The sequence below is a fragment of the Metopolophium dirhodum genome, chromosome 1, assembly GCF_019925205.1.
Source record: "Metopolophium dirhodum isolate CAU chromosome 1, ASM1992520v1, whole genome shotgun sequence".
Classification (NCBI taxonomy): Eukaryota; Metazoa; Arthropoda; class Insecta; order Hemiptera; family Aphididae; genus Metopolophium; species Metopolophium dirhodum.
Window position 1 is genome coordinate 103863887 of NC_083560.1, and position 26065 is coordinate 103889951.

The 26065-nt window shown below is 28.1% G+C and overlaps 1 protein-coding gene across 1 annotated transcript in view; it reads right to left on the reverse strand.

The window, feature by feature from the left end:
• The window catches only part of LOC132934536 (uncharacterized), a 118910-nt gene that overhangs the window by 78859 nt on the left and 13986 nt on the right, over positions 1–26065 (reverse strand). The window contains exons 7-39 of the mRNA XM_061000851.1: positions 25621–25825; positions 24545–24663; positions 24358–24482; positions 22867–23001; positions 22464–22671; positions 22254–22384; positions 22005–22171; positions 21544–21714; positions 21360–21469; positions 20820–21011; positions 20567–20695; positions 20306–20493; positions 19316–19498; positions 18739–19012; positions 18478–18619; positions 18237–18410; positions 17788–18083; positions 16199–16439; positions 15934–16082; positions 15017–15202; positions 14303–14472; positions 13257–13480; positions 12895–13057; positions 12056–12281; positions 11726–11939; positions 8725–8990; positions 7425–7625; positions 4781–5023; positions 4550–4702; positions 2330–2578; positions 1933–2082; positions 1585–1847; positions 1254–1380 (exon numbers count right to left, since the gene is read on the reverse strand). Coding sequence (XP_060856834.1) covers positions 1254–1380; positions 1585–1847; positions 1933–2082; positions 2330–2578; positions 4550–4702; positions 4781–5023; positions 7425–7625; positions 8725–8990; positions 11726–11939; positions 12056–12281; positions 12895–13057; positions 13257–13480; positions 14303–14472; positions 15017–15202; positions 15934–16082; positions 16199–16439; positions 17788–18083; positions 18237–18410; positions 18478–18619; positions 18739–19012; positions 19316–19498; positions 20306–20493; positions 20567–20695; positions 20820–21011; positions 21360–21469; positions 21544–21714; positions 22005–22171; positions 22254–22384; positions 22464–22671; positions 22867–23001; positions 24358–24482; positions 24545–24663; positions 25621–25825 — 6174 coding nt within the window. The remainder of the gene's footprint in view (positions 1–1253; positions 1381–1584; positions 1848–1932; positions 2083–2329; positions 2579–4549; positions 4703–4780; positions 5024–7424; positions 7626–8724; positions 8991–11725; positions 11940–12055; positions 12282–12894; positions 13058–13256; positions 13481–14302; positions 14473–15016; positions 15203–15933; positions 16083–16198; positions 16440–17787; positions 18084–18236; positions 18411–18477; positions 18620–18738; positions 19013–19315; positions 19499–20305; positions 20494–20566; positions 20696–20819; positions 21012–21359; positions 21470–21543; positions 21715–22004; positions 22172–22253; positions 22385–22463; positions 22672–22866; positions 23002–24357; positions 24483–24544; positions 24664–25620; positions 25826–26065) is intronic.

Consider the following 26065-nt stretch of genomic DNA (forward strand, 5'->3'; position numbering starts at 1 on the left):
ATATTATATGAATTCCTTGTTTTTTATAATCCAAAATATCAACTAGATAAATTTGCTACCAGCAACCATCATTGTAGATTGAACAAACTTGCTGGTCTAAAATAATACACCAGTTCCCACCCCAAAAAAAAACATTCATAGTTATAAAATGTATACCTACAATATTTGCAGACTTTAAAATATTAAATTAATTTTTAAATTTAATCACAGTTTTAATACAGGTACCTACTTACTTATTTTATACACATTGTTATAACTTAAGGGGATGTCAGCGCACCATTTATTTTTTCTCTCAAACCCAATGCGCTACATGTCAAATTTATGTTTAGGAGAACCATCCCTGTGCTATTACTTTTAGAATTAGAGTAAATTTACCTATAATTAACCTTTATGCTAAGAACATTACCTGTGTTCCTACGTTGGCTTTTTTACAATATTTTAATTTTTATACAATTCATAAGTATTTTTAAATTGTATAATAATTTACATGATCAAAACTTACATACAAATTATTGAAATATCATAAAATAGCCAACATAGAGACACAGGTAATGTTCTTAACTTAAAGTATGATAATTAGTGAATTCACTCTAATATTAAAAGTAATAGCACATGGTTGGTTCTTCTAAGCCTTGACTTAACATACATTTTGTATGTTGTATGTGGGTCAGAAAGAAAAAATAAATGGTGCACTAACATGATCTTAATGAATTGTTTTTCGAACAAACTAGAAAAGCCATATTATTATAACAACCACAGTTAAATAGAAAAATTAAAAGTAAAATAACGTTTCAACTGGTTTATGTCTATGTGTACGTATTATAGGTTGCAGCTATAATAAAATCCACATAATAATATATTAGGTATACTCATTAGTCATTGAATTATACTCTTCACTGCAGAGAGGATTATGTATAACAATATTTAAAAATCGTAAACTATTAGTTATTATATAATATATATTATTTTTTTTATCAAATAACTGTTAAAAAAATGTTTCAATAATATTTTAATGGAATATTTTATCAGGTAAAAACAGTTCAATAATCGCTGTGCCGTTTTAATGTCATAATAATATTATTATTTCTGTAATGACGACGAATAAATAGTCGATTTACAGTTGAACCATTGTATTGAAAACCACACCTACAATGGAAACAAGTAGGTATCTATGATACCATGAAACATCTTGTTGTTAACATACCACAAAATAATAATAGTTACGACTTATTATTAAAATATTGAATACATACTGCTAATGGAAACGAGCTGTTTGCAGATGCCCAACCACTGATCCTGTACGACTGGTCACCAATCATAATCGCATCGATTCCTTTCCGGCCATCCTTTGCAAACAACGTACCCAAAAAGTGTACGTTCCTGTATATATTGTTATTGTTTGTACGATCATTAGTATATATTAAAATACACTTATTCAATTATTCTATTATGGTATAAGTTATAAAAACGTTCCAAAATCAATGATGTTATACGAATTTTGATTACTTATAAGTTATGGTTGTAATATTGTGTAACATAATATTATATGAATAATTATGTTAATGATGTTGTAGTTTCACTAACCTCAAGCCCTCTAGTGAAGATTCCAAATTTAGAGTGATTGACTGTTCTTTTAAATGAGCCCTGGCCTTCATTTCGGCTTTCCGAGAATAGTTGAGGTACGATTCTAGGAAATACGACTTAGTGCTGCTTTGGTGGAAATACTGCAAGCTACCCTGCACGTGGTTGAGCACCACAAACGGCGTGATGATCTCACCACTTAACTTTATGTAATTGAATCCGTCTATCTGCCAAGAGCTCTTTATGTCCAACACCACCTCGTTAACCTTTTGTGCGGGTGTCAATAATGTTTCAAAATGACAATGATTTAACATTGGTTACTAGTTCACGTAGTTACGTCGAAACGCTTACCTGTGACACCGTCGGTCTGCTGATCACGAATTGCACGTTTTTCTCGATCTCTGTGTAATCTTTTTTCACTTGAACGCGGAATAGGGGCAATTCGAATAGTTTTGATGTCACGTCCACGTCCACAACAGTATCGAAGTAACCATCATAGACCTGTGAAAACACAGGACCGATATTATTGATATACTTTATGATTGCTCATCGGTGGTGGGAAAGGTATATCAAGAACCATCATAAATAAATAAATATATAATCAAATAATGAAAAAAAAATTGTTCTTTTTAAATTAATTAATATAAATAAATTATTGAATCAAAAATCATTTTCTTATTTTGATAGTGGTTTACCTTCCCTCCCAGTTTTTTCCAAATTAACTTAGATATTATTATTATTGTTGTACCTCCATATTGCCTATGACAAACAAGTTAGTATAGTTGGTCTTCACCGTGATGTTCGTTTCGTACAAATGTTTCAGTATTTTTACGCTCATGCTCGAGTTACAGAACTCGAGAAGTTTGAATGGCGAAGTCAAGTAAAACTTGATTTCATAAATACCGAACGGAACGTTGTTCGCCAAATCCGGGTCGTCCTGGTCTTCCGATCCAGGATCCGATAAAGCCGTCGTCAAGAAATCAGCGTCGAGCGTTGTCTGTAATACCATGATAAAATATAATCGATTTATACAATAAAACTTAACTTAACAAATATTATTTATTTATGTTAACACATTTTTGGTTAAAAGAGCGCTTCAAAAGCGTTAAGCCTCTCGGAAATCTCATTTAAATAATATTGTAGATTTTTATCGTTTCAAATTTACCATGTAAGCTTACGCTTACCTTTTAAGCCTACCTAAAAAAAATAACTGTGGAGAATCGTTCAACAATTATTTTAAACTCAATATTTCATAAAGCAGCTTTAGTTCTAATTTTAGAATTATTTTTTGAACTCGAATGTTTATAATTACTTTAAAATTGAATTACTTATCGAAATTATCAAAACACATCACTATAATTCTCAATGAAATGAGATACAAGTGTTCAACTGGCTCATTGTGTTCTATATGATTTTAAATTTAATTTTTGTTTAAAAATATAAAAAGTAATACATTGTTTGTTTTAAAATGTTTGGTTGTGTTTTACTGCCTGCCATAATTACATTGTTATATACCTAATTATATGAGATTGATTATTAAACTTAGGTATATCTACGTCGCAAACCAAAAAAAAAATTGTATAGTTACTTGAAATAGTTATAATTTTTTTACGATGGATAATATAATATTAATAAGTAATACAAATGGCTATTAAATATATATATCCTACAAGTATAATAATATATGTATAATGTATTTGAAAATTGTTTAATTTTATGATATATTATTTATTTGTTGTATATTAATCTCATGATATTAACACAGATTATATTTTATTTTATTATGTTATAATTATGTTATTATATTTTTATTATGTTTTACATAATCTGTGATATTACTGAGTTATACCTATATTACCTATGGTTGCTATAGTTTTTTTATAAGTTAGGTACAATCAATGGCCTGAAATGTATGGTTTTAATTTTAATTTTAATGAACTATCCTGATGGTACAATAACACAATCACATACTCTCAAATATATTATTACGTATAGATGCATGCTATTTGGTACATTAAAATATTTTTATTATTTCTAAAAACAAGGTTAATTGATTATTTGAATCGGTGTTTCTATTTTTATTTTTATTGCATCATCAAAAGATTTGATTTTTTGGAAATGTTTTAATGTATTAAAAATATATACATTAAAAATAAACTAATATTCTTTGCACGTGGGGCAGTTCATTGTTTTAAGTTGAAGCTTGGTGTATAAATTAAATAAAAAAATAAAATAAATTATCAAATCAAACAAAATGATTCTCATCAAAAATGTAAAGTTTGTAAACATAAAAAAAAAGAAATATATTAATATTCAATTGCAGTTTAAATAATCTATAAATCATATTATAATATATTATAACATATTATAATCATATTATAATAAGAAATTCATGATTCGACAGTAATTTTGGCCATTTTGTTTGTTTTCTTTACATTATATTTAAAACATATATTGTAAATACAATAGGTATGCTACTAATTTTAAATTGAATAACATAAGTATGATAAACGAAATATATTGATTACATATTTTAGATCTTAAAAGTGTTGTTATACTAGAATATTAGTATCTTAGTAAGACAAATTTATCAAAAATATAAATATCATAATAGGTATTGACTGTTTTTGCAATTTTTTACGTAAACCACATTAAACCACCTGTGTTCAATTTCCAATTGATTGATTGACACATTTCTCTAAAAGTTATTTTTTGAAAACTTTACTGTATTACTTGTGTATTTGTCCTGCCTATAAGTATACTAATACAATGTTTCAAAAATATGATTTATATTCCTCGTCGTATTCATATAAAATTCAAATTTGAATGTATTCATTGAATTTCACTCACACAAAGTTTATTGGTTTTACGTGTTTGGATAAACTTGATTTTCGAAGTCTACAAATTCGGGACTAACCAATAGAATAGCTTACTGTGGTTGGACGTAATTTTACTTATCCGGAATTACCTTCAATGTTTTATTGAAATTGACTATAGAGGCGATCAAATTGGATACGATGTGATTTTCATTCTCGGCATACACCGCAAACTCAGAAAATATTCTCGAGAAACGTTCGTACGACGTCGACACGTTCAGCTCATTTTTGATGTCCATGAAATTCTGAAAAAAAAATATTGGTTTATAATAAATACTAATTTAAAATAAAACCATCGGGCCCGAGCATGTTCAATTGTGCACCTTCAAAAATAATTCGTCTTTCAGCGTGACTTTTATGATGATTGCCGACAGTCCGACTTGTGTTGTATACATAATGTCTTTTTGTGTCACATTGAAATTGGCAACCACCGAGGGATAAAACGCAGTGTCGATTTCCATCAACCCGTTATAGAGTACCATAGATAAATCAGCGTCCTCGTCGTAGTAATACTCGTCTATTTCTTCCGGTCTAGGTATGGTTGCGTACACGAGTTTCACACCTATCTAAAAATATAGTATCAATAATAAGAAGTTTATTATTTTTATTTTAGCATATAGGTGCAACTTGGGTCAAAATGCTGGGGAAGGGCAACACAAAAAGTCTTTAAACTGTAAAATATTAAGTCCAAGTAAATGTTTGGGGAGCCAATACTGTAAAATATAGACCTCTATTGGTCGTTGTTATTATATTTTTATTCAATATATTAAATAATGTAGGTATATCTCTGCAAGTCTTGTTCAAAAAAAAAAAGGTTGGTGCACTAATTAATATAAAGTATTATAATATGCGTAGCTAATATTTGGAGAGGAAGGACGCAGAAAAATTGACACATCTAGTGTTGAGTGTATTCCTACCAATTATGTACATTGGACCGAGGGAGGTAAATCGTTTTAAAAGGTTTTTTTTTAAACATAAACAAACACAATTATATTTTTAATTTATATTAAGTGCAATGCTATTCAAAAAGACATGCTATCATAATTTATAATCTATGATATGATAAAAATATAGGATTAAGGAAAAGTCTGTCGGTATGACACGTCTGATGCTCCCTTTTTATTTTATCAATTTGAGCGCATTGGCTGCATATATTAGTTTATGTAGTTTGTGTGTATATTTACTAAATTGATACAAACAAACACCGTTACCTTTTTCTAGAAAATTATTAAATATTTTAAACAGCATTAAGCTTTTTACGCGCAAAATTCATTATCTGGAAAAGTATATCACAACTTTACAAAAAAAAGAAAGAAAGATGTTTCAGAGATTTTAATTAATACAAAAAAAACATCATTCTTGAATATTTTAGTACCTAGTCTTAAAACGTTCACCCTTTTCGCCGTTTACCCTAATTAAATATCAACTTATGGTTTTTAAATTGCAAACTCAACTTAGAAAACATGCAAAAAATATTATTATTCTTACAAGTTTATCGTTTTTAATGTTTATTTAATATCTATAAACTGTTTAGACGGTATAATTACTTAAATTTGAAAATTTTCTAGGAAATGAGACGCTTCAATACTTTATTTTTTAATATCATAATTATAAACCACTAAATATTTAAATATAGTATTTTATTGAACAAGTACTAACAAACACTATAGTTAATACATTTTTGACTTTTTTGTCATAATGGCATATAATAATTAATCACATTAATATTGAATCCTCGCATAAGAGTGTGTTGCGTTTTAAAATATCTTATATTATAGATCTTATACCTGCAACATATTTCTATCCACAGTTATCTCGGATTTGAATGGAATTTTCGGAAAAAGCTAGGCAATACTGAAATACACATTAGTTGATGATTTTCAAATTTTTAAGCACTTTTATTATGTGCGTGCGCAATACAACTTTCAATTGTTTAAATGGCAACTCATATTTTCAACCTAATATTTAGATATGACTATGTGAGTGCAATATTAATGCAGTACATTGATTTAAAAAAAAAAACTATTAAAAATCGAAAATTGCATATGGCTATAAATAGCTCAACATGAGGCAAAATATTTGAAATTGTTATGTTAAATGCTATTTAAAATATTCAGTAAACATTGTATGTATCTATGGTAATTTTAGATTCTGAGCGGAGCGATCCACATGGAAATTTGGGACAACCATGATGATCGTTAAAAAAATTCAATAATATTTAGTAATTTAAATTGAAACTTAGTATATGTTAATAATAATATATAATATATCTCCTTATCGGGATACATATAGAACCGCTTCTAAGTTATAATGATATATTATGTCAAGTGCAACAAATCACTAAACTTCCCTTGCTTACCCATAACCAATAACTGCTGGGATTTAAGTGCCCTAAGAAACCCAAAAAATTCCATTAAAAATGCTTATATTCCATAAAGATTCTGAAAAATCCACTAAAAAATGCAATATATTTTTATTTTTAATAATTTCCATATAAATTCGAATATACATATATCTTGCTATTAATGATAATATACATATTAAAGGATTGTAATTATCAAATATGGTTTTAATAAAAATAAAAGTCATCAAAAATATATTCCAAACCTTTTATTATAATATGATTTATATTATGTGATATTATGTTTAAAAATGTATAGTAATTTTCAATTGTACCGACATTTCATTTATTATTTATGTATCATAATAAACATACCATTAGTACGAGCTTACCGATAGGTACATATTAATAAAATAATATTATACTATAATAGTATAACTATAGCATTGATTATTTTTAACTATGACTATATAAAATGAAACAGTTTTTGATAAGACATAAACGGCCAAATATGTAGGTATGGGTGTCAATAATTACTCGTATTATTCACGTAATCCAAATATCTATTTTCCAAGTGCCCAGTGTGGTTTTTTATTCACTATAATAAAAATAATAATAATATTCACCATTGATGAATCCGGCAAAACCGCTCGGATCTCGCAGTCAATGTCGTCGATGATGTAGATTTTCACGGTGGCACTGCTGTATGTAAACTTTTCCACAGGCGTGTAAATCTGTAAAGCGTACTCAAAATCGGACCAGCTGACGTAGTGAGAAATTCCAGTAAAGCCTAACAGGAAGTGATTCCATCCAACTCGGAAGTCAGCCTGTAATAATCGTGTCATTGATATAATAATGTATGAGGTAGAAATTACCCAATTTGTATTATAATAATCGCTCTGTGGACAACAGCGCAACGAAAATATTACTATTATTATAATTATTTCATATATAAATCGCTGTTGACAATTTTTTTAATGTTGGAATATCATCATAATGATATTATGGTAAATAGTGTACGAAATCACAATAGAAAGTTTTCAATTGTGTAACTCGAGTATTATACCAAACGGTTTTCGATAGAAAGTTTTGTAATTGCATAATAAATATTTAGTTAGTTTTTCGAAACACTGGTGCAGCACCTGCTGTCTCGCAAGCAAGGTATATTTAGGCTTAAACTGTGATTTCACTGCCATTAAAAATACTATAAATATTAGTTAAAACTACAAAGTTACTGTAAATAAAAGTTTAAATAATAGGTGGTGTACTAATTTAATAGTACAGAATATTATCAAGGCTGTGAACTTTCAGAATTGACATATCTATCTTCTTTATACATTAAAAATACATAATTTATTTTCACAAAAAATATGTCAATGTAGGGTCACTACATATATACGAAAAAACTTAAATTACATTATACGTTTTGTCGACGTCAGTATGTATATCAATATTTTAGTACTGTTGACTCGCTTAAGTATATTTGAATAATTTTAACGAGTACAAAATGTTTTAATATTTATTTAACACTCAATATTTCTTACTTGCTTTTAGGAAATATTATACTACGTCATATTAAATAAATTAGTCAAATAATTTCCAGTGTTTCAAAAACAATGATTGTACATTATTTTATTCCAAAATTTGTTTTCAAAGTGCTACTAAAAAAGTTTTTGTTTTAATAAAAACAAACAAAGGCTAACAGTAATTTATTTGACGCAAGGATATTATTTAGCATACCTACCTACTTTATAATATTTCTTATTTTTAATGCATTTATGCATTTTAAATTATTTTACCGCGTGTTGTGGGCGTTTCGAGTTCACGACCCTGATTATAATATTATAAAATTTACGTATATACATTCTACTAAAGGTACCTATTTACAATATCATATTATATTAGTGTCAGGTGATATATACTTACTAATTCACTATTCAGTTTACCAGCAATGATCAACTGCTTTAACGGATCTACAGGTGTGTTGACTCGTAACTTAAGATTATAGTTGGATAGGTTTTTGTACAAGTAACGCAATTCGATACCTAGTTTGAAATTATCGCCGTATATGTCAAAAAAAATGTGCTTTTCTCTCGCTTTGTAACCCATTTTCCCGTATAGAGTCTTGTAACTTTCATAAGGAGTTGAGATTTTCAACAATATTTTGCTATTGTCAAGTGGAAAGTATACACCTAAAATATAAAAATAAAACATTACTTTATTACTATTTTTGTACATAATACATATTATTATATTATGCGATTGGTATGAATAGGCAAAAAAAACACATATGCATGTTTAAGAAAAATTTTGGATTAAGATCAGCATTGAATTTCTGCAGTCACCTAAAATACACTTGCAGATGATGATAATATTCTGTAGGTATACAGTAATTTGACAGTGACATTTTTATAATAATATAGTTATAGACGTACCAAATAATGTGTAATTCAAGATTATAGGTATTATCTTGGATTATAACTACTTAATCTACTCAGTGGTTTATAACAATAGTACTCGTATTAAGCATAATATATTTAAATATAATAATAATGATAAATCCATAGTTAACTTAAGGGGGCTGTGGGCTGTGGCGTATTGACATATAAAGCAATAAAAAATCAGATCTATCAGAAACAATTGAATTAATGTAATCATTAATGACCCAAACTTCGAAAATATCCGCGATCGCCGTTCAAAAATTAAAACGAAATGCATCTACAATTTGTTGGCTAATTATTTGGAGCTCCCCGTGCACAAAACTTTAACAACATAAAACAAGATGTCACACAATGGACTCATTTTCAGAAAATTACTAGGAACATTGAAGTACCTATAGTAATAACCAGGTTACGTTTTGATCAAACACACGTACCTAATGGCCAACATCCTCACAATTTCTTAATGAATAAAAAATACTATATCCCGAAGGAACACAATATCATACACACAAAATATCGTGTTTTCACTACAAGTTATTTGGCAATTAGTGACATGGTTAAAAAAATGTACTCAGTACGTTAATATTATCATGACTTTAAATCATACCCTTTGTATAATATTATGTGTGTTGTGTAATAATTTTATTTTTTTTTAACTCGACATAACCCTATAAACGTATAGCAAGTTATACATTAGCGTAATATTGTTTTCTTATTTGAGTGAATAAAATAATAATAATAATAATAATATCATAAAGACATATTAAGTAAATAACAATTATAAGCACCTACCTACCTATATATATTGTAATAACTTTTTGTTTAATAATACTATGTACCTATAGAAAGATCATTATACATTTTCAAGGTGAAAATTGAATATTAAAATGGTCTGTTTTTTATGGAAATGATTTTGAACCAAATGAACTGTTGACGTTTGCCAAAAATGAAATGAGCGAATTCACTAAGCATATTATATATTTATACCTAATTATATATTATGAATACAATTATTATATAAAATAGGTACCTATCTAGGAAGATATCTAGTCTTAAATATTAGCAATAAATACATGGTATAGAATATAAAATATCTATTTTCACTGTTTTTGTAACGTATAAGAAATAAGTGTTGTTATTAATATGATTTATATATAAATCATTTAGTTACAATGTACACATTGTACATAATAATAAATGTGTACCTACCAATACCATACATATACTATAAAATATACATCGTACAAGTAACACACCTAAACAATGAAAACAAAAAACAATAAAAATTTAAACGTTTTTGAAATTAATTAAAATTTCAATGCCAGGGTAATAATAAGCAATAAAAAAATCCATTGAATAGTTTTATTCTTCAATAGGTACCTATAATAATGATTTTAAACTTAGTAAGACCAGCGAATAATAAATAGGCACTGAATTAAACGACTACAATTCCACGTAGTTTCATTTAAATGACTTAAATTGTATTCCTTATAATTAAGGAGCGAATTTGTATGTACCTATTTGCATATTTTTTCTGGATAATCGTATTATATTAGATATGCTAAGTACATTTCTAGTGTTACGAATTAAAATAATTTTGTATACTTTGACATTTTTAAATTTTTGGTGTACTTATCTTTTACGATTTTGAGGTCAGATTTCGTATTTGTATGCACATTTTGGTGTTTTGTTATTAAACATGTATTTCAAAATATATTTGTCGATAGATTTTGTGGGAAAATTACTTTCTATTTTATATATTTTTGAATTGAAATACCCAAACTCAAGAATAGCTTTTGCCTTTACAAATTATTACTATAATTAATAGTTGTAATTATTATACTCAGGAGTGGGCTGGCCAGGGAGACACATCTCAAGCCCTCGGTAGTGTCATATTAAAAAATTATACAATAGTAAAACAACATTAATTTACTATATCTAAATGTAAATTTATAACATTCTCGAAAAAACGATCTTCAACTTACTCGCATCTACCATAATAGGGATTTAGGTATACTTTTTGACACATATTAATCGTTTAATGCTCACTGTATTCAAATACAAAACAATAAGGCGTCATCTATGTTAGGTTTTATAAGTCGAAGCTGTAAAGACTTTAATAATCCAATTTTTCGAAATAAGAATATTGGGTATATAAGATTAATTTCCGATTAAAAAGCTTTGATTTAAGCTCAGTAGGTTCAATACAAATAATAGAGTCGATTCAAAATAGGTTTTTAAGAATAGTATCTTTCAGGTGTATTGTTATATGACAACCTCACTCTTCTTACAAGCCACTATTAACTTTTTAAACCTTGAGTCATTAGAAATAAGGCGAATAATGCTAGATCTCTGCTTCATTTTTAAATTACTCATGCCCCATTAAACTTTGATCACTCTGTGATGAATTTGTCACCCGTGGTTGGTGATAATGAATGAAACAAATTTTCAATTGAAAAATAAAACGCTCAATTACGTTATCTTACCGTGAAACTCGACTTTGAAATTACTAGAATCTATTTGTAGTCCAACGACGCCATTTAGTTTTTTTTCTTGTATACCAACTTCTGAATCGAAGCTAAATGTCTTGTAGTAAAAAAACGGCGTGAGCGTGGTAACCGAACCGCTGTAAATGGTTTCAGTCTTCGTGCTGTTAATTTTACCAGTCAACGCCAGAGATATTACGTATTTTGGATTTATCTATACGCAACGTAAAATAAATATTAGTTATCGTAAAAAATAATTTAGAGTAATTATTAATATTTTTAAAAACAAAAAGTATATATTAGGTATTCAGGCATAATTAAATACATCACCTGCAGCAAGACACTGGTTTTGAAACTGTTGGTACCATAATTGTGGTTGATGTATATGCGAATAGCGTTAAGATCTTGCAGCGAACTGTTAACAGCCGTATTAAACGAAAATCCAAAGTCTTCGTCCAGCGTCTGGTAACCGGATTGCACGTCAAAGTTCAAGTATTGGTTACCTTGCCACATTACACTACCGTTTGTGTGCAAGTTCTGTGGTCCAATCATAACGCTATAACATCAATATGCATTATACCTACCAGTGTAAGGTGTACTATGAGTGATATTGAACTTCAGACATTTCCGAAGTTTAATATTTCAAAAAAAAAATGGTTTAATCGATGTATTTGATGCAGATTACATAATATTATAATATAAAGAATATTTTGGCGCGATCCGCGTCGTTATGATTAATAAACAAGGTACAAACAGTGTTGCCTTGAAATCAAATCAAAATGTATTTATTATTTTAGAAAATTGTAAAAATGTTTAGGATAGTTATTTTACCATAATTAGTAATTTTAAGTGTTCTTTAAAAGTTCAGCATTTTGTACAGTGTGATCAACATGTTCTACAAATCTTAATATCTATATATCTATATATACGTCGAGTATTGGTACTATTGTACTAGAAAGCATACGGACAACAGTCTATTTCGGATTATAATATGTTTTCACCGTCAGTACCTATACTAAATACATAAAACCTAAACGAATTTTTCCAAAAAATATAAATTCAAATTAAATGTTCATCGGAGTTTTAGTATTTTTATTTTATTAAAAACAATCACAAACTATTATATTACTGGTTTTTAATCTAGAGTATAAAATGTGTAATCGCATTACCTTTGTTCGTATAGTGTTTTCATCCAATTTTCAAATGGCGTGAGCATCTTACAACCAATGTATCCACTTCCTTTTGATAAGAAATCGTTTTTCAATATTAATGAGAAATCAATTTTTGACGTGGGGTCCCATTCGAATGAACTCAATAGAAAATAGTGTTGTCCTACGTGAAATTTATTATTATTGTTAAAAACAAATTGATAGATCTTAATAATAAATGTAACAACAATTTTATCGAAAAAAAAGTCCACCTAACATTGTAGGCACATTGTTATAACAACTACAACAATCACAATAAATTTATTACAAAAACTGAACCGATTAGTACCGTTTCTAGTCCCTACTGTTATATTTGTACCTACCTATATATTTCAATTCTAAATCGGTGTTCACTGTCCGACCAGGATATTCTATAACCAGCAAACCTAGAAATTGTTCACCATCGACGATATTGGTCGTGTTCGTTTTGAAGGTAACTGAAAACTTTTGATCAGGATCTCGATTGGCATCCCATTTTACTTCGAAAATCGTATGGGAGTTCCATTCATTGGCGAATCCTTTACCATAAATCGATATGTCTCTGTACCTAGATAACGTTGTTAACATACATCGTTCGATGATTAACTAATACATATAGGTGGTGACGTGGTGTCAGAAAACAGGGGGAACAAAAAAAAAGTTCAAATTCAATGCATATTATAACTAATTTATAATTTATAATTTATAAAATTGGAGCCATCGATTCTTATTTTAAAATATTATAAATATAAATTGGATTCTATTAATGGAGTCAATAGTCTTCACTTTTGCACCACCCGTCCCATTCCGAAATACCCATTAAAATATTTTATGATGTCAAGAAACAACAAACAAACTTATTTATAGCAGGGCATCTTTAAGTGATGATAAAGCAGGCCCTTACCTCTCAACTGCTCACCCACAACCCTTCAATACTTTGTAGATTTTAGGTTTATAAAAATGTCATTAGTTTTTAATAGTTAATTTTTCTGTACGTTTTTAACTTGTGACAGGACGGTTTCTGATTATTAATATAATTATACCTTATTAATATTAATACTAAAATTGTAACTAAATACATCGTTCATACTAATTAGTAATTACTAGTAATACCTGAGTTAATTGTTTACATTTTAATACACATATTATATTAAAAATAATAGAGCAAAATGGATTATTATGATAGTAACATTTTATGCGTTAGTAAGACAGAGATTTGGATTGCTATTTCAGTGAAAGCTTTATTTTTTCTTGTTTTTAATTAACCTCTCCGCTCTCTACAATACTAAAATTTGACAAAAATCTACTAAATGGACTAATGTCGAGTGGTTAGAAATATAAAAATATAGATAATTCATATTTTTTATCAATCATTATCTTATTAACATACTGGTCCAGGTGCATGTCCAGCGTTATCTCGTGATTTTTCAGGTCGATCAAATTTGACACCGAATACGTGCTCGTGTTTAATTTTAATTCACCGTATGATTCGTACTGCAGTATATTGGAACGAGCCAAATGTCTCAAGAGTATAGCGTGTTTTGTGTTGTTGTGGTCCACCTATATACACAACACACAAATACAATTTAAAATTCGATTTGTTGTTTAAATGGGTTTTTCGATTTAATCTGTTTGTTTAACATGATATTAAGAGGACGATACACCCGAAAGTGTTGTCTCCGCTGTCTTACGAACGTACAACATAACAAATTTGCGTTCAGTAGAACCGATTGTGTGTACTTAGCCTTAATATTAAAGTGAGTTGACCTATAATCAAACTTGAAGATAAGAACATTATCTGTGATTTATCTTTAGTTTTTTATGATATTTAAATTTTTAAGCTAATATTATGAGTATGTATAATATTAAAATATAAAATGCTCATAACTCGCTAAAAAAATAAAATATCGTAAACAACCCGACGAGAGATACCGATATTGTTCTTAACTTCAAATGTTATCATAATTCATAGGTCAATTCACTATAATATTAAAACAATAACAACACAATTTCAACTCTACTGATGGAAATATTGATATTATGATATAGTATTATGTTCGTAAGACGATAACACGTCGGTAGGACCTGGCCCAGGGATACTGACCCATGATTCCATTCTATATTCCTCGTCTGATACGTAAATTTTCCCCATGAACACTATGTCATTGAATAAGTGAGATTTTATTAAAAGTTTAAGCGTGTGGCTTGTTAGATAATATGAGGAGTGATCCTGGTACAGTCCTCTTGCAGTTACGTTTTGTCCTCCAATCCAAGTTCCCGCGAAATCGATCTAAACAAGCAATAATAATTATTAGCAAGGTAAAAATTGTGTTCTAAACAATGCAATTTATCTATCAAGCAGTTGATAATTACATAAACACAACACTATTATGCAGATAAAATGATAACAACCGACCTATAAAATATGTAGATATATAATAAATATCTATATATATATCAATATATATATTTAATTAAATAATTATATATTCATATATATTAATATGTAAGTACCTACTTCATTTGTTGTGATTTAGCGTTTATCCTACTTTATATTATATTATGATACAAAGATTTTAAAATAGAACATTACATTGTTTTTAATTTGTAAATAATGATGTAGGTATAGCCGTATAGGTGTGTATATTTTACAATTTACAATAATAAGGTCAAATGTTGTAATCAAATATAATAATATGACAATTTCAATGACTCAGAGACAATTTTCATAATACACTGTCAAAATAGTTAAATTAATGTTTAATATAATTATTAATACTGTTATAGGTGACAGGTGTTTCTATGTTAATTTACCTAACCTCTATGGTAAGATAGATAATAATATTCTAAAACTAGAATCCAGTATTCACTCTAAAATTGCAATATTAAAAAAATATTATTAAGAATATTTTAGGCTAGCCCGCGCCATTGTTGCTACTGCCTACTACTATGGTAAATATAATTGTATGTGGCAATTTGGGTAAATTAATAAATAATAACTGTCAATAATATCACACTTACATCATATTCGTTCATGACTTTTTCTTTGACCAAAATGTGTATGTCCAACGGAAATTTTCCAGACGGTATTGTCAATTTAAATCTTGTATCTACGTTCAGTAGTATACTCGGAGGCATGAGAATGTCTAGTCTGGCTGTGATATTTTTATCTGTTCACATTACGTAAATACAATATGAATATAATAATTATAACACGTTGAACACAAATTTTTTATAACGGTTGACTGATAGTGTGATACAAATCAAATAAAACACGTGTAGGTACCTTGCGCATACTGTACAAGAACTGCGGAGTTGGACGTGGTTTGCGTGTCCTGATGATTTGCAATGATTTTGAACAAAATGTTTTCCGCCACTTTAGTGACGAATAAGTTTATGTTTATTTTGTTACCGGAATAATATTTGATTTGAGTGAATCCGAATTCGACGTGTAACTTTTTAGTGTTGTCCTTCAAGTTAGGGTAGTTAATGAAATCGATGCGGCATTCCGTGTGGCCTTGTGCTTTCTGAAATAAGAAGGATATATCAATTATTATCGCAGGTTAACTAATATAGTGAAATTTCGTTTGTGTAATAATGCAATCCAACTACCGTAGTATGATATGGTAAATATTAAAAATAATTTATAAGAAATATCTGTAGAAAAAAATAATATTGTCTATGTGTATTTTTCATATATATTAAAACTATAAGACCTAAAAATTGCTAAGAATTTATCATACACTAGAAAAAGTATAAAATTGATAATCTAAGTATGACGAACGGCTTATAGATATACTGTCATAGAGCCATATAGCACACTAGCTGTACTTTTTTTCATCATTGGTCTTGGAATTAAATTGTAAATTGTAAATTGATTGTGAACAAGATATAGGAGGGCAAGAACTTCACATGTATAGAACTTTTTAAACTTCTTAATCTACTGAATTCTTTCTGAAAATAACATTTTGAACCTAACACTTTACTGTCAACATAATATAAACACGGTGACATCGTTTCAAAATTAGATACTTAACTGAAGGCTATCTATTAAATAACAAAATGTCAGGCAACATAAGACTAATCTACGGGCGTAGATACAGGCGTACGGAAAAGTATAATGATACCATTGAAATTATCAAAATTAATTAGAGAAAAAATGATTATGGTTCGTAGAGTAGGTAGTCAGATTTTGATGTTTTATTTTGATTTGAAAAATTTAAACTTAATTTAGGTCACATTGGACACCGTCCTTTTGAGTTAATTTTAAAATATAAATAACCCTATAAAATACATTCCAAAATACTCAAAAATCTGTGATGTATGATTTACCTATTATATACCGAGACGTTTATTACAACTGCGTAAAATGGATTTTTAAAAATTGGAGTTTAATTTGTTTGTCTACTATTTTTACCGTCAAATATCATATTAAACATGTTTGTACAATTTACATAGTGTATCGTAATTTACAATAAATTAATATAATGTTCAATGTTGCCGAGTTGTAATCCCTGGTATTATTATGAACAAATATTTATGTTTGACTGTTATGAATTTTGTTTAAAAATGTTCGACATTCCAAGAATTTATTCCAATTCGTGTTTCAATGGGGTATTTTGTAAAGCAAGTACAGTAAACTGTAAGTCTGTACCTATTTATAGTACCTACTCGTATATTATACGTTCTATATTAAATACCAGAGATACACAAATAAAATGTATCAACTTCAATCAAAAACGTTATTAATATAGATTAGAGTAAGTACACTCGTCCCGAAACTATATTATTATACATTATTATAATTAATAATTTCGCATAACATTGCGTACATAATATTATGTTTATTCGTTTATGAACCATACGGTATAATACCTGGTATATGGCCGAAGTTACATGGTTGATGTGCGGATAAGCTGATGATTCTAATTGCATGGTTCCTTGTAAAGACGATAAAGCTTTGGTTGATCGATCACTAATTTTCACTTCCAGTTTTATCGTGTCCAGAGTTACAGCTTTATCAAACGTGTATTCAAATATCAAATTTAACGCTGTTGATGCATCGTTTATTTTTATGTAACCGACAATTGTAGAATCAAACTTGGTTGTTTTAAATGTCAGGTTGATATCGCACTGAGAGATACCCTTTTTTTCCACCCATTTGTATTGACCTAAGATTTGAAAACAAATTATGTGATCATACTTTTTTTATATACTTATTTATAATATGATATTATACTTTAGATAGGTACTATGGATAATATTATTGCTATAACATTAATATAAAAACTGAATAAAAATTGTAATAATATAATTAAAACCACCTTCGAGTTCAGCAATTCTCCTTGCGTTTATGTCAAGGTATAATTTTGGTAAATACAAACGACCATATTTTTCATTTTCAATTTTGAGTTCCATCAAGAGATCGAGGTGTCTCACATCGTTAATGTCTAATGTAAACGTCATCAACTTGTGCAACGGAGAGTTTCTGTACAAACCTACAAACATTGTTTAAAAATAAGTCATATTTTGATAAAATGAGGAATAAAACTACAGAATCCATACCCAAAGCTTGTAACTGAATGGATTTCCCATGAACTAATAAAGTGAAATTTTGCGTTTGAGTGTCCATTTCCAGAAGTGCTTTCATATAGTGTTTAACGTGTGATCCAGGTGTTTCGTATATAAAGCTGATGGATGAGTTTTTCTAAATCAAAACAAAAGCCAGTACGCGTTTAAGTTTTAATCTTAAGTCTTAAATTACCTATAGGTATATTATGATATAATAATAAACATAGATACTAAGGAACAAACGCGTTCACTTACTTTTCCGGTGAGCCATTTGTATTCTATTACATATTTATTGACTTTTATATCGGATTTGAGTAAAAAAATGTTCAACCTCAAAGGTCCGTTAAAAATCACCATAGGCGATTTGATTATTTCAGTTACGTTTGGTAACCGATAATTAGTGTACAATTTGAGACCCATCATCTCTTCAAGAACGGGCAAACTGTAGGACATATTAGAAGGTGTCGCGGAATTTCGATTTGGATTGATATCGACGTCTAATTTATGGTCTTCTAAAAACAACTCAGATCTGTCATAATATGAAAAAAAAACATATTATATAACTATAAATATTTAATTTTTATATAACAAAAATCTGAATAAATATAATATTATTTTGGACATAATGCAAGTTTTCGAACAAGTATAGAAAATAGAACATCGTCTAATTTAGTAATTTTAAATAAAGAAATTAAAATATAAGTATGAAAGAAATTTTTATTGATAAATTAACTTAATAATATACTAAATCTCATAACTCGTCAAATAATTAATATTATAATAATATTTATGCTGTAGGTAAATATTTTAGTGTCGGAACATTCTTACGTACTCAACGCTAATAATATCAGATCTGATCTTAGGCAAATCAAATTCCAAATTCACGAATTTGTATCCCTTAACCTCCGTAGTTCCTTCAAACGCAGTTGAAGTGTACAACTTTGATTTAACTTTGGCTTGAGTGGTCTCGTAATGAAGGTCCATAGTCATCGAGCCCTCCAAATTCAAAGCTAGACTGCACATAATATTTCGTATAAAAAAGTAATTGAGTCAAAGTTAATAAACAGAATAATATAATAAATTGTATTCCGTCCAAAACAATAGTAATAATATAAAATAGAAACCTGTATAGCTATAGCCTATAATATTACATAATACTGAAACATGAACAATGAACATTATATAATTTTATTAAAAAGTAAAAACATGGTAAACATTTATTTAAATATAAATCACACTTGTTGCAGACTAATTTTGCATGCGTATTTTAAAAACTACGACCCCCTAAAATACGCCCAGTAAAACTAAACCAACTATTGATTTTCAAATGGCAGTTTTAATTTAAAATTCTGAAACAGAATAATTATTGTTTTGGAAATGTCGATGTTTTGTATATGATGATAATGGATTCTTTGAAAATATAAAGCACTTTACATTATAGCCTATATAGGTACTTACAAAATTACACTGCGATTTATTATAAATTCATAAAACATATGTATGATGTGCACGCTACATCTCTGTCGGTAATTTTTGATGAAACAATATATTTATTCTACAAAATATGTTAAAATCTGTAGATTTAGGTAATATAGCTTATAAATTATTAATTGATTCTAATATGGAGATTGTTTGTTTAATGCATATATTATGGAGATACGTAACAATATGCCAAATATAAATGAAAATAATTGAGTTATTTGATATTTTGATACTTCAAGAATAACATATAACAATATATCAGGTACCTATAGTATAATAAAATTTGTTTATTCGTGAAAAAAACATTAAAAATCATTGCTTTTCTAAAATTTCTATTTACCTTGGATACAATTTGGTTAACAATTTGAACTCTCCAAAGTTTTTGAAAGCATCTGCGTTTATGTAACTTGACATGTTTAAGTTTACTACGGAAGTCCCGACGGCGTCTAATATCAAAGGCATGCCAATTCCAGTAGGTACAACGTATTTTAAGTCCATGAACATGGCGGATTGGTCGTATTTAAATTCCTATAAAAAAATTATAAAGTACACTTTTACTTGGCTAATGTCAAAATGTTAAAATAACACGCGAAATATTTACTCGTCCGTTCATGAAACTTTTCATAATGTTGTACACATCAAAAGAACGGATTGCTTTGTTAATTTCGTCTACGCCATTTAGACGCAAATATTTTACTTCGTTCCCGAATACTTTAATCGCCAATGATATCTGTGGGGGGAACAAAATAAGAATCCACATAGATTAATCGCTTTTAAGGATTTATTCGGGAAAAACCTTAATTTCATTAAGAATCGATATTGTATAGTGTTTTTCAAACCAAATAGACACCAACCTTTGGTGGAGGCACATTGTCTGTAACGACATTTGGCAACTCGTTAATCCTATCCTTGAGGGTCTCCGGAATTAAACTACGCACGAAACGCAAAACATCCAATCCTTTTTTTACACGTTCAGAGCTAAAAACACCTCCAGGCTTAAATAATGCTTCTATATAGTTTTCAAATCCTTCTGCGTATACTTCTACCTATTGTGTTAACAATCATTATATAATTATTTTTTTTTCTACTATTTGTTTAATGATTTTGTGAAATAAGATAAGTATATCGACCAATACAAATAAGTAAAAATTATTTTGATTTTAAATTAAATTAATTTACAATATATTCAAATTAGGTATTGTTATTTATTTTCTAAAATCAGAACTAATCAACCAATCTCTAATTTGACTGATAGAAAGAAAAGAAATGTATTTACTGAGCTTATGATTTAAATTTTGAGTATAATATTAGCTATACATTTGACGTATTATTCGATTAGGTACATATCTGTAGATTTTAATTATTTTTTTTTTTATTACTAATTAAATACTAACTTCAAATATATTAATGTATTCTCCAAATAGGGTTAACGTGATGTTTGATGTAATTGATCGAGGTATATAAGACTTTGGAGAAAATATCACATTATTGTCAAAGGATCCACCTTGATAGATGACATTTACAACAATGATTAATAATAATTATAATTCAAAGTGTTAAATCTCCAAAAAATCTTACCGACGCCGTATTCATTTAAAAAAAATGAAGTTTCGTAGTTTCTGGAAAACTTTCGTATGTCAGTGTTAAATTTCTTGTTTATGTCACCAGCTAGCATGGTTTGTAGCTCCAAATAAAATGGTACAGATGTCTTTTTCAGGTTTTGCAAATGTGTCCAAACAAACGAGCCGACTACAGGAAAAAAACAAACGAGAATTAAAAATCTTTATATTATACACCATTAATAAAACACAATATACAAATATATCTTTATAAGTTTGTATTTTTTTTTTTTTTTAATTGTTCCAAACTATTGTATATATCAGCTAATTATGGATATTCTGTGTTATAAAACATACATGAACAAAATGTGATTGGAATATTATTTCCGTAAAATTAAATTAGGTAATCATTATTTATTAAAATTATATCCTATTCTTTATTTCAAGTGCCTAAATTAAATTATCTCTGTATATTATTACCTTGATTGACTTCTTCCTTGTCTAAGACCGCTATTATATGCCTCACCATACTGTATACGGGACACCGCATTACCTGCAAGTACGCGGCAATACGGACTTCTGAGTCCAGAGATTGGTTAACGAAGATCTCCAACATGGTTGGTCTCGTTATGTTACAGGGGAATCGTCTAAAACACGTTGTTCCAGACAAGTTAGTGTCTCACCTATAATAGATATGTGATTTAAAATTATTTTTGATTTTTAACAAACCTGTAAGCCTGAACTCCCGCTACTCTAATGTCCACGGTTAAATCTACATTCGCAATGATTGCATTTAATGTATGGAGGGTAGTAGGCGAAGTCTGTCCAGTGTTACCCAACGATTTTAACCATATTAACGCCTGAAAGGAGAAACGGGTATATTATTTTATGTTGTTTAAGTTTTTAGTGTTTTATCTTCATAGATTTAATTTTAGTTACCTTGTCTCGGTTTTCTTTTATCAAAATATTCTCTTTGATTTTCTGTTCAATGTACACGATGGCTTGTATTAACTCAACATTTTCATTACAGTTTGGATTCAATTTGCAGTATGTGTGAATCAAAGAAGTAATACTTAATAATATATCCGACGAAGCATTTTCTTTGTGCAGCAAATGAGAAATTTCAGTAACAACTTGATCATCCGGCCTGAAGTGTATAATAATATAATTATTAGTTTTTGACGTAATATTTTAAAGGTCACAATTCAAATAAATAAAGAGCTTTTAAAGTTTTCCACGACGATAAATCATATTTTTAATGAGTGTGTGCTTTTAGAAATAATTTATAAATTACCTATATGGCGTATGTATATAATATGCAACAAAAAACAAATTCAATTACCTATCAAACATTGCCATTGCCATTAACCAGTCGGTAGAAATGGATTCACTGATTGTTCCATTCCATAATATGTCTTTCATAAGTATTACCGCAGACGTGGTACGAACATACGGTAAAGCACTTTGTAGATGTTTGCTTGAAAATAAAAATTATAATAATAGTTAGGTATAAAGACAACCAAACATTTTAAATAGTGATGTTTATAGTTTATTTTATTGTAAAAAGTTTGTGAAATTCCAAATAAATTTGAATAGAAACTATAGTGCAATTTTTTTGAATTGACTTCAATAATTGCGTAAGTTCGATAATTCAAATGATTTTTCTTCTCTCTTGAAATCATTCACACGTTCAGCCCAGTATATTAATGATTCAACAACTCTAAAAAGTAAAAACTCCACAACTTTCGATACTTTTTCATGTCCCTTGAGTTTTGAGTACTTACTAGGAGTTGCATACAATTTAAAGATACGTCTAATAATTTAAATTTAAAATTATATAAGTGAACAAATATTTACATACGTAATTTATGTGTCATTATATGTGCTAGCGTTATCTAATGTATGAAATTCCGTAATTCTAGAAAGTAGCTAATTAGTCTACAGAATTACGGTAGGTCCTTTCAGTCAATGTATTGAATGAATACACAAATAAATACATCAATTATTTACTATACATACTAACTAGGTAGATATTTTATTAACTAACAATAACGATTTATAGTTAATGTATGTAAAATTATAAAATTCATATAATGTAGTAACTACATGCCCAGATAACATACTTCCTACAAGAAATGTAAGTATTAAATTTTTTTTTTTATTTTACACAATAATATATACAATCTGTACAGTTGATGCACAATAAGCTTATTTGATAAAGGCTATAATACATGAGTACTTGATAAGAAGCCACTCACTAGTGGAACTAGACAAGTATTAAAATAAAATATAAATATTCACTCGAAAAAGTTTATTCTGGTTTATCATTTTGATGCAAACCGTAAATTTATTCTTAAGACATTATATATTCAAATTCAAATAAAATATACTTTTAAAATTAATTAGGTACGTCATTACACATTTAAAAAAAAAGTTATTTTATTAGGTAAATGGTTTTACTTTATGTTAAATTATATACCAAGTATTTTATATTTATATTTGATATGTTCCACTGTACCTATTTATTATTATTTGTTAATAAAATTACAACGCCAACAAATTGTATGTAAATATCTACGATGTCTATAAATTGTATACATAATTAGCGAAACCCCAACTGTTATTCTATACCTATATTAACTAGTAAATCGTGTAATTCATATCTTGACAAGCATAATATTTATGAGTCTTACGGAATAGGTAACTATAGTTCTTTTAAGAATTACGTATTATATACACTAACGCTAATATATTATATTATATTATATTATATTATAATGTAGTTATTAAATTTACAAGCAAAATCTAATATAATTTAAAAAAAAATACTTACGTCGCAGATGAACACAAATCATTTTGTGAAATATAATAAAGGTTTTTTAAAGCATCATACGTTAATTTTCTAGCTGCTTGAATAACCTTGTAAAATTCGCTTGGGGAATCAGGGTTAAATTGTCCCTAGGAGAAAAGGTAAAAGATAAAATATTTGTACACCAAATTAGATTTTACTTTTTGCGTACCTCACTCATTTCGCATAAGTTTTTAATCAATTCGATGGTCTCCGTAACATCCGTTGAATCCGGATTACTAATGAGCTTGTGATTGTACAACAAAGGTTGTCTGGATGTAATTTCATAAGCTAATCAAATAAAAACATTTGAATATAAATTTAAATTAACTCTGTTGCCTTGATTTAAATATAATATTAATTGCTAATCTTCAAAAAAATATGTTATTTTGTGTAAAAATGTATGTTTAGTGTTTACCTATCAATAGGTATGACGTATAATACCTATTAAAAGTTGTGTATAATTTATACAAAAATATATTTAATCGAATATCATATTATTAACAACTTGACTAAGTACTAAATTAAGATTCACAATGATGTTTCTATTTCTAACGTCTAGATTCAACGTCTGAATAATGTCCAATCCTGTTTTTAGGTAGGTACATATCATATAAGTTTAAACTAAACATGTTGGTTGCTATTTTAAGACTTTAACTTGGTTTACATTCTCTTACATCTAGTCATCCAGAAGTTAATTCAATGATACATTCATAAATTATCAAACAACAAAATGAGTTGGCCTGAAATACTTGATAAGGTAATCTGGCATATTCCCACTTTTAATACTCGTTCCACGACTACTTTTTACATACCTTTCCACTCACAATCATATAGTTTTAATGAGCCTCTAAGGTGTATGTTAAGAGAATTCAACAGTGTTGCTTTTGACTTTAATTTTGATAACGAATTTCAACTTGGCTGTTTGTGCCTAGGTTTTGAATAAACAACTGTCATGTAGAATTTAATTTTAACACTTTTTAAATACTGTTCTTAATATTCTATTATTACTGTTTTTATTTTGTTTTTTTTATTGTAACATTATGTACACTATTTGCCCTAAATTAATGGGTTAATAATAATTTGCGTTAATAAATAAATAATAATAAATATTCTTCATTTTTGGATTTACGATGAATGTAATATCTACATATTACATTGGCCTAACCATATGAACCATTAATGGTATGATTGAATGACAAATAACAATTAGATAATTCACAGGATAACATTTTAAAATTGGCTTACTATCGGGATGAGAAATATACATTGCATTTTCTTCTTTGATCAATACCATCGTTTGAAATATTTTTGTTCTTGCACTATTTGTTTCATTACTAGCAAACGGTTGAAATGAGTGTTTTTCTTGACAATCGATCTTTACAATAATATGATGGTCGATGTGGTAAAAACAAACGAATAGAGATTTCATCGGTGACCATTTGTGGTATTTCTAAACAAATTATAAATAATTATTATACATCAATAATAGTATGAATAACTAATCAAAAACATGAATTAGAACTGGCAAAAACCCAAAAGGAGTGTATACAAATCACACATAGGTATAGTTACACACGCACTAAACACTTTAAAAAATATCGTTTGTATGATAATGATATTTTAAAAATGTTGAGTATAAATTAATCATGTTGTTTGAAAAACAAATTCATAAAATATTTAAATTATGGTA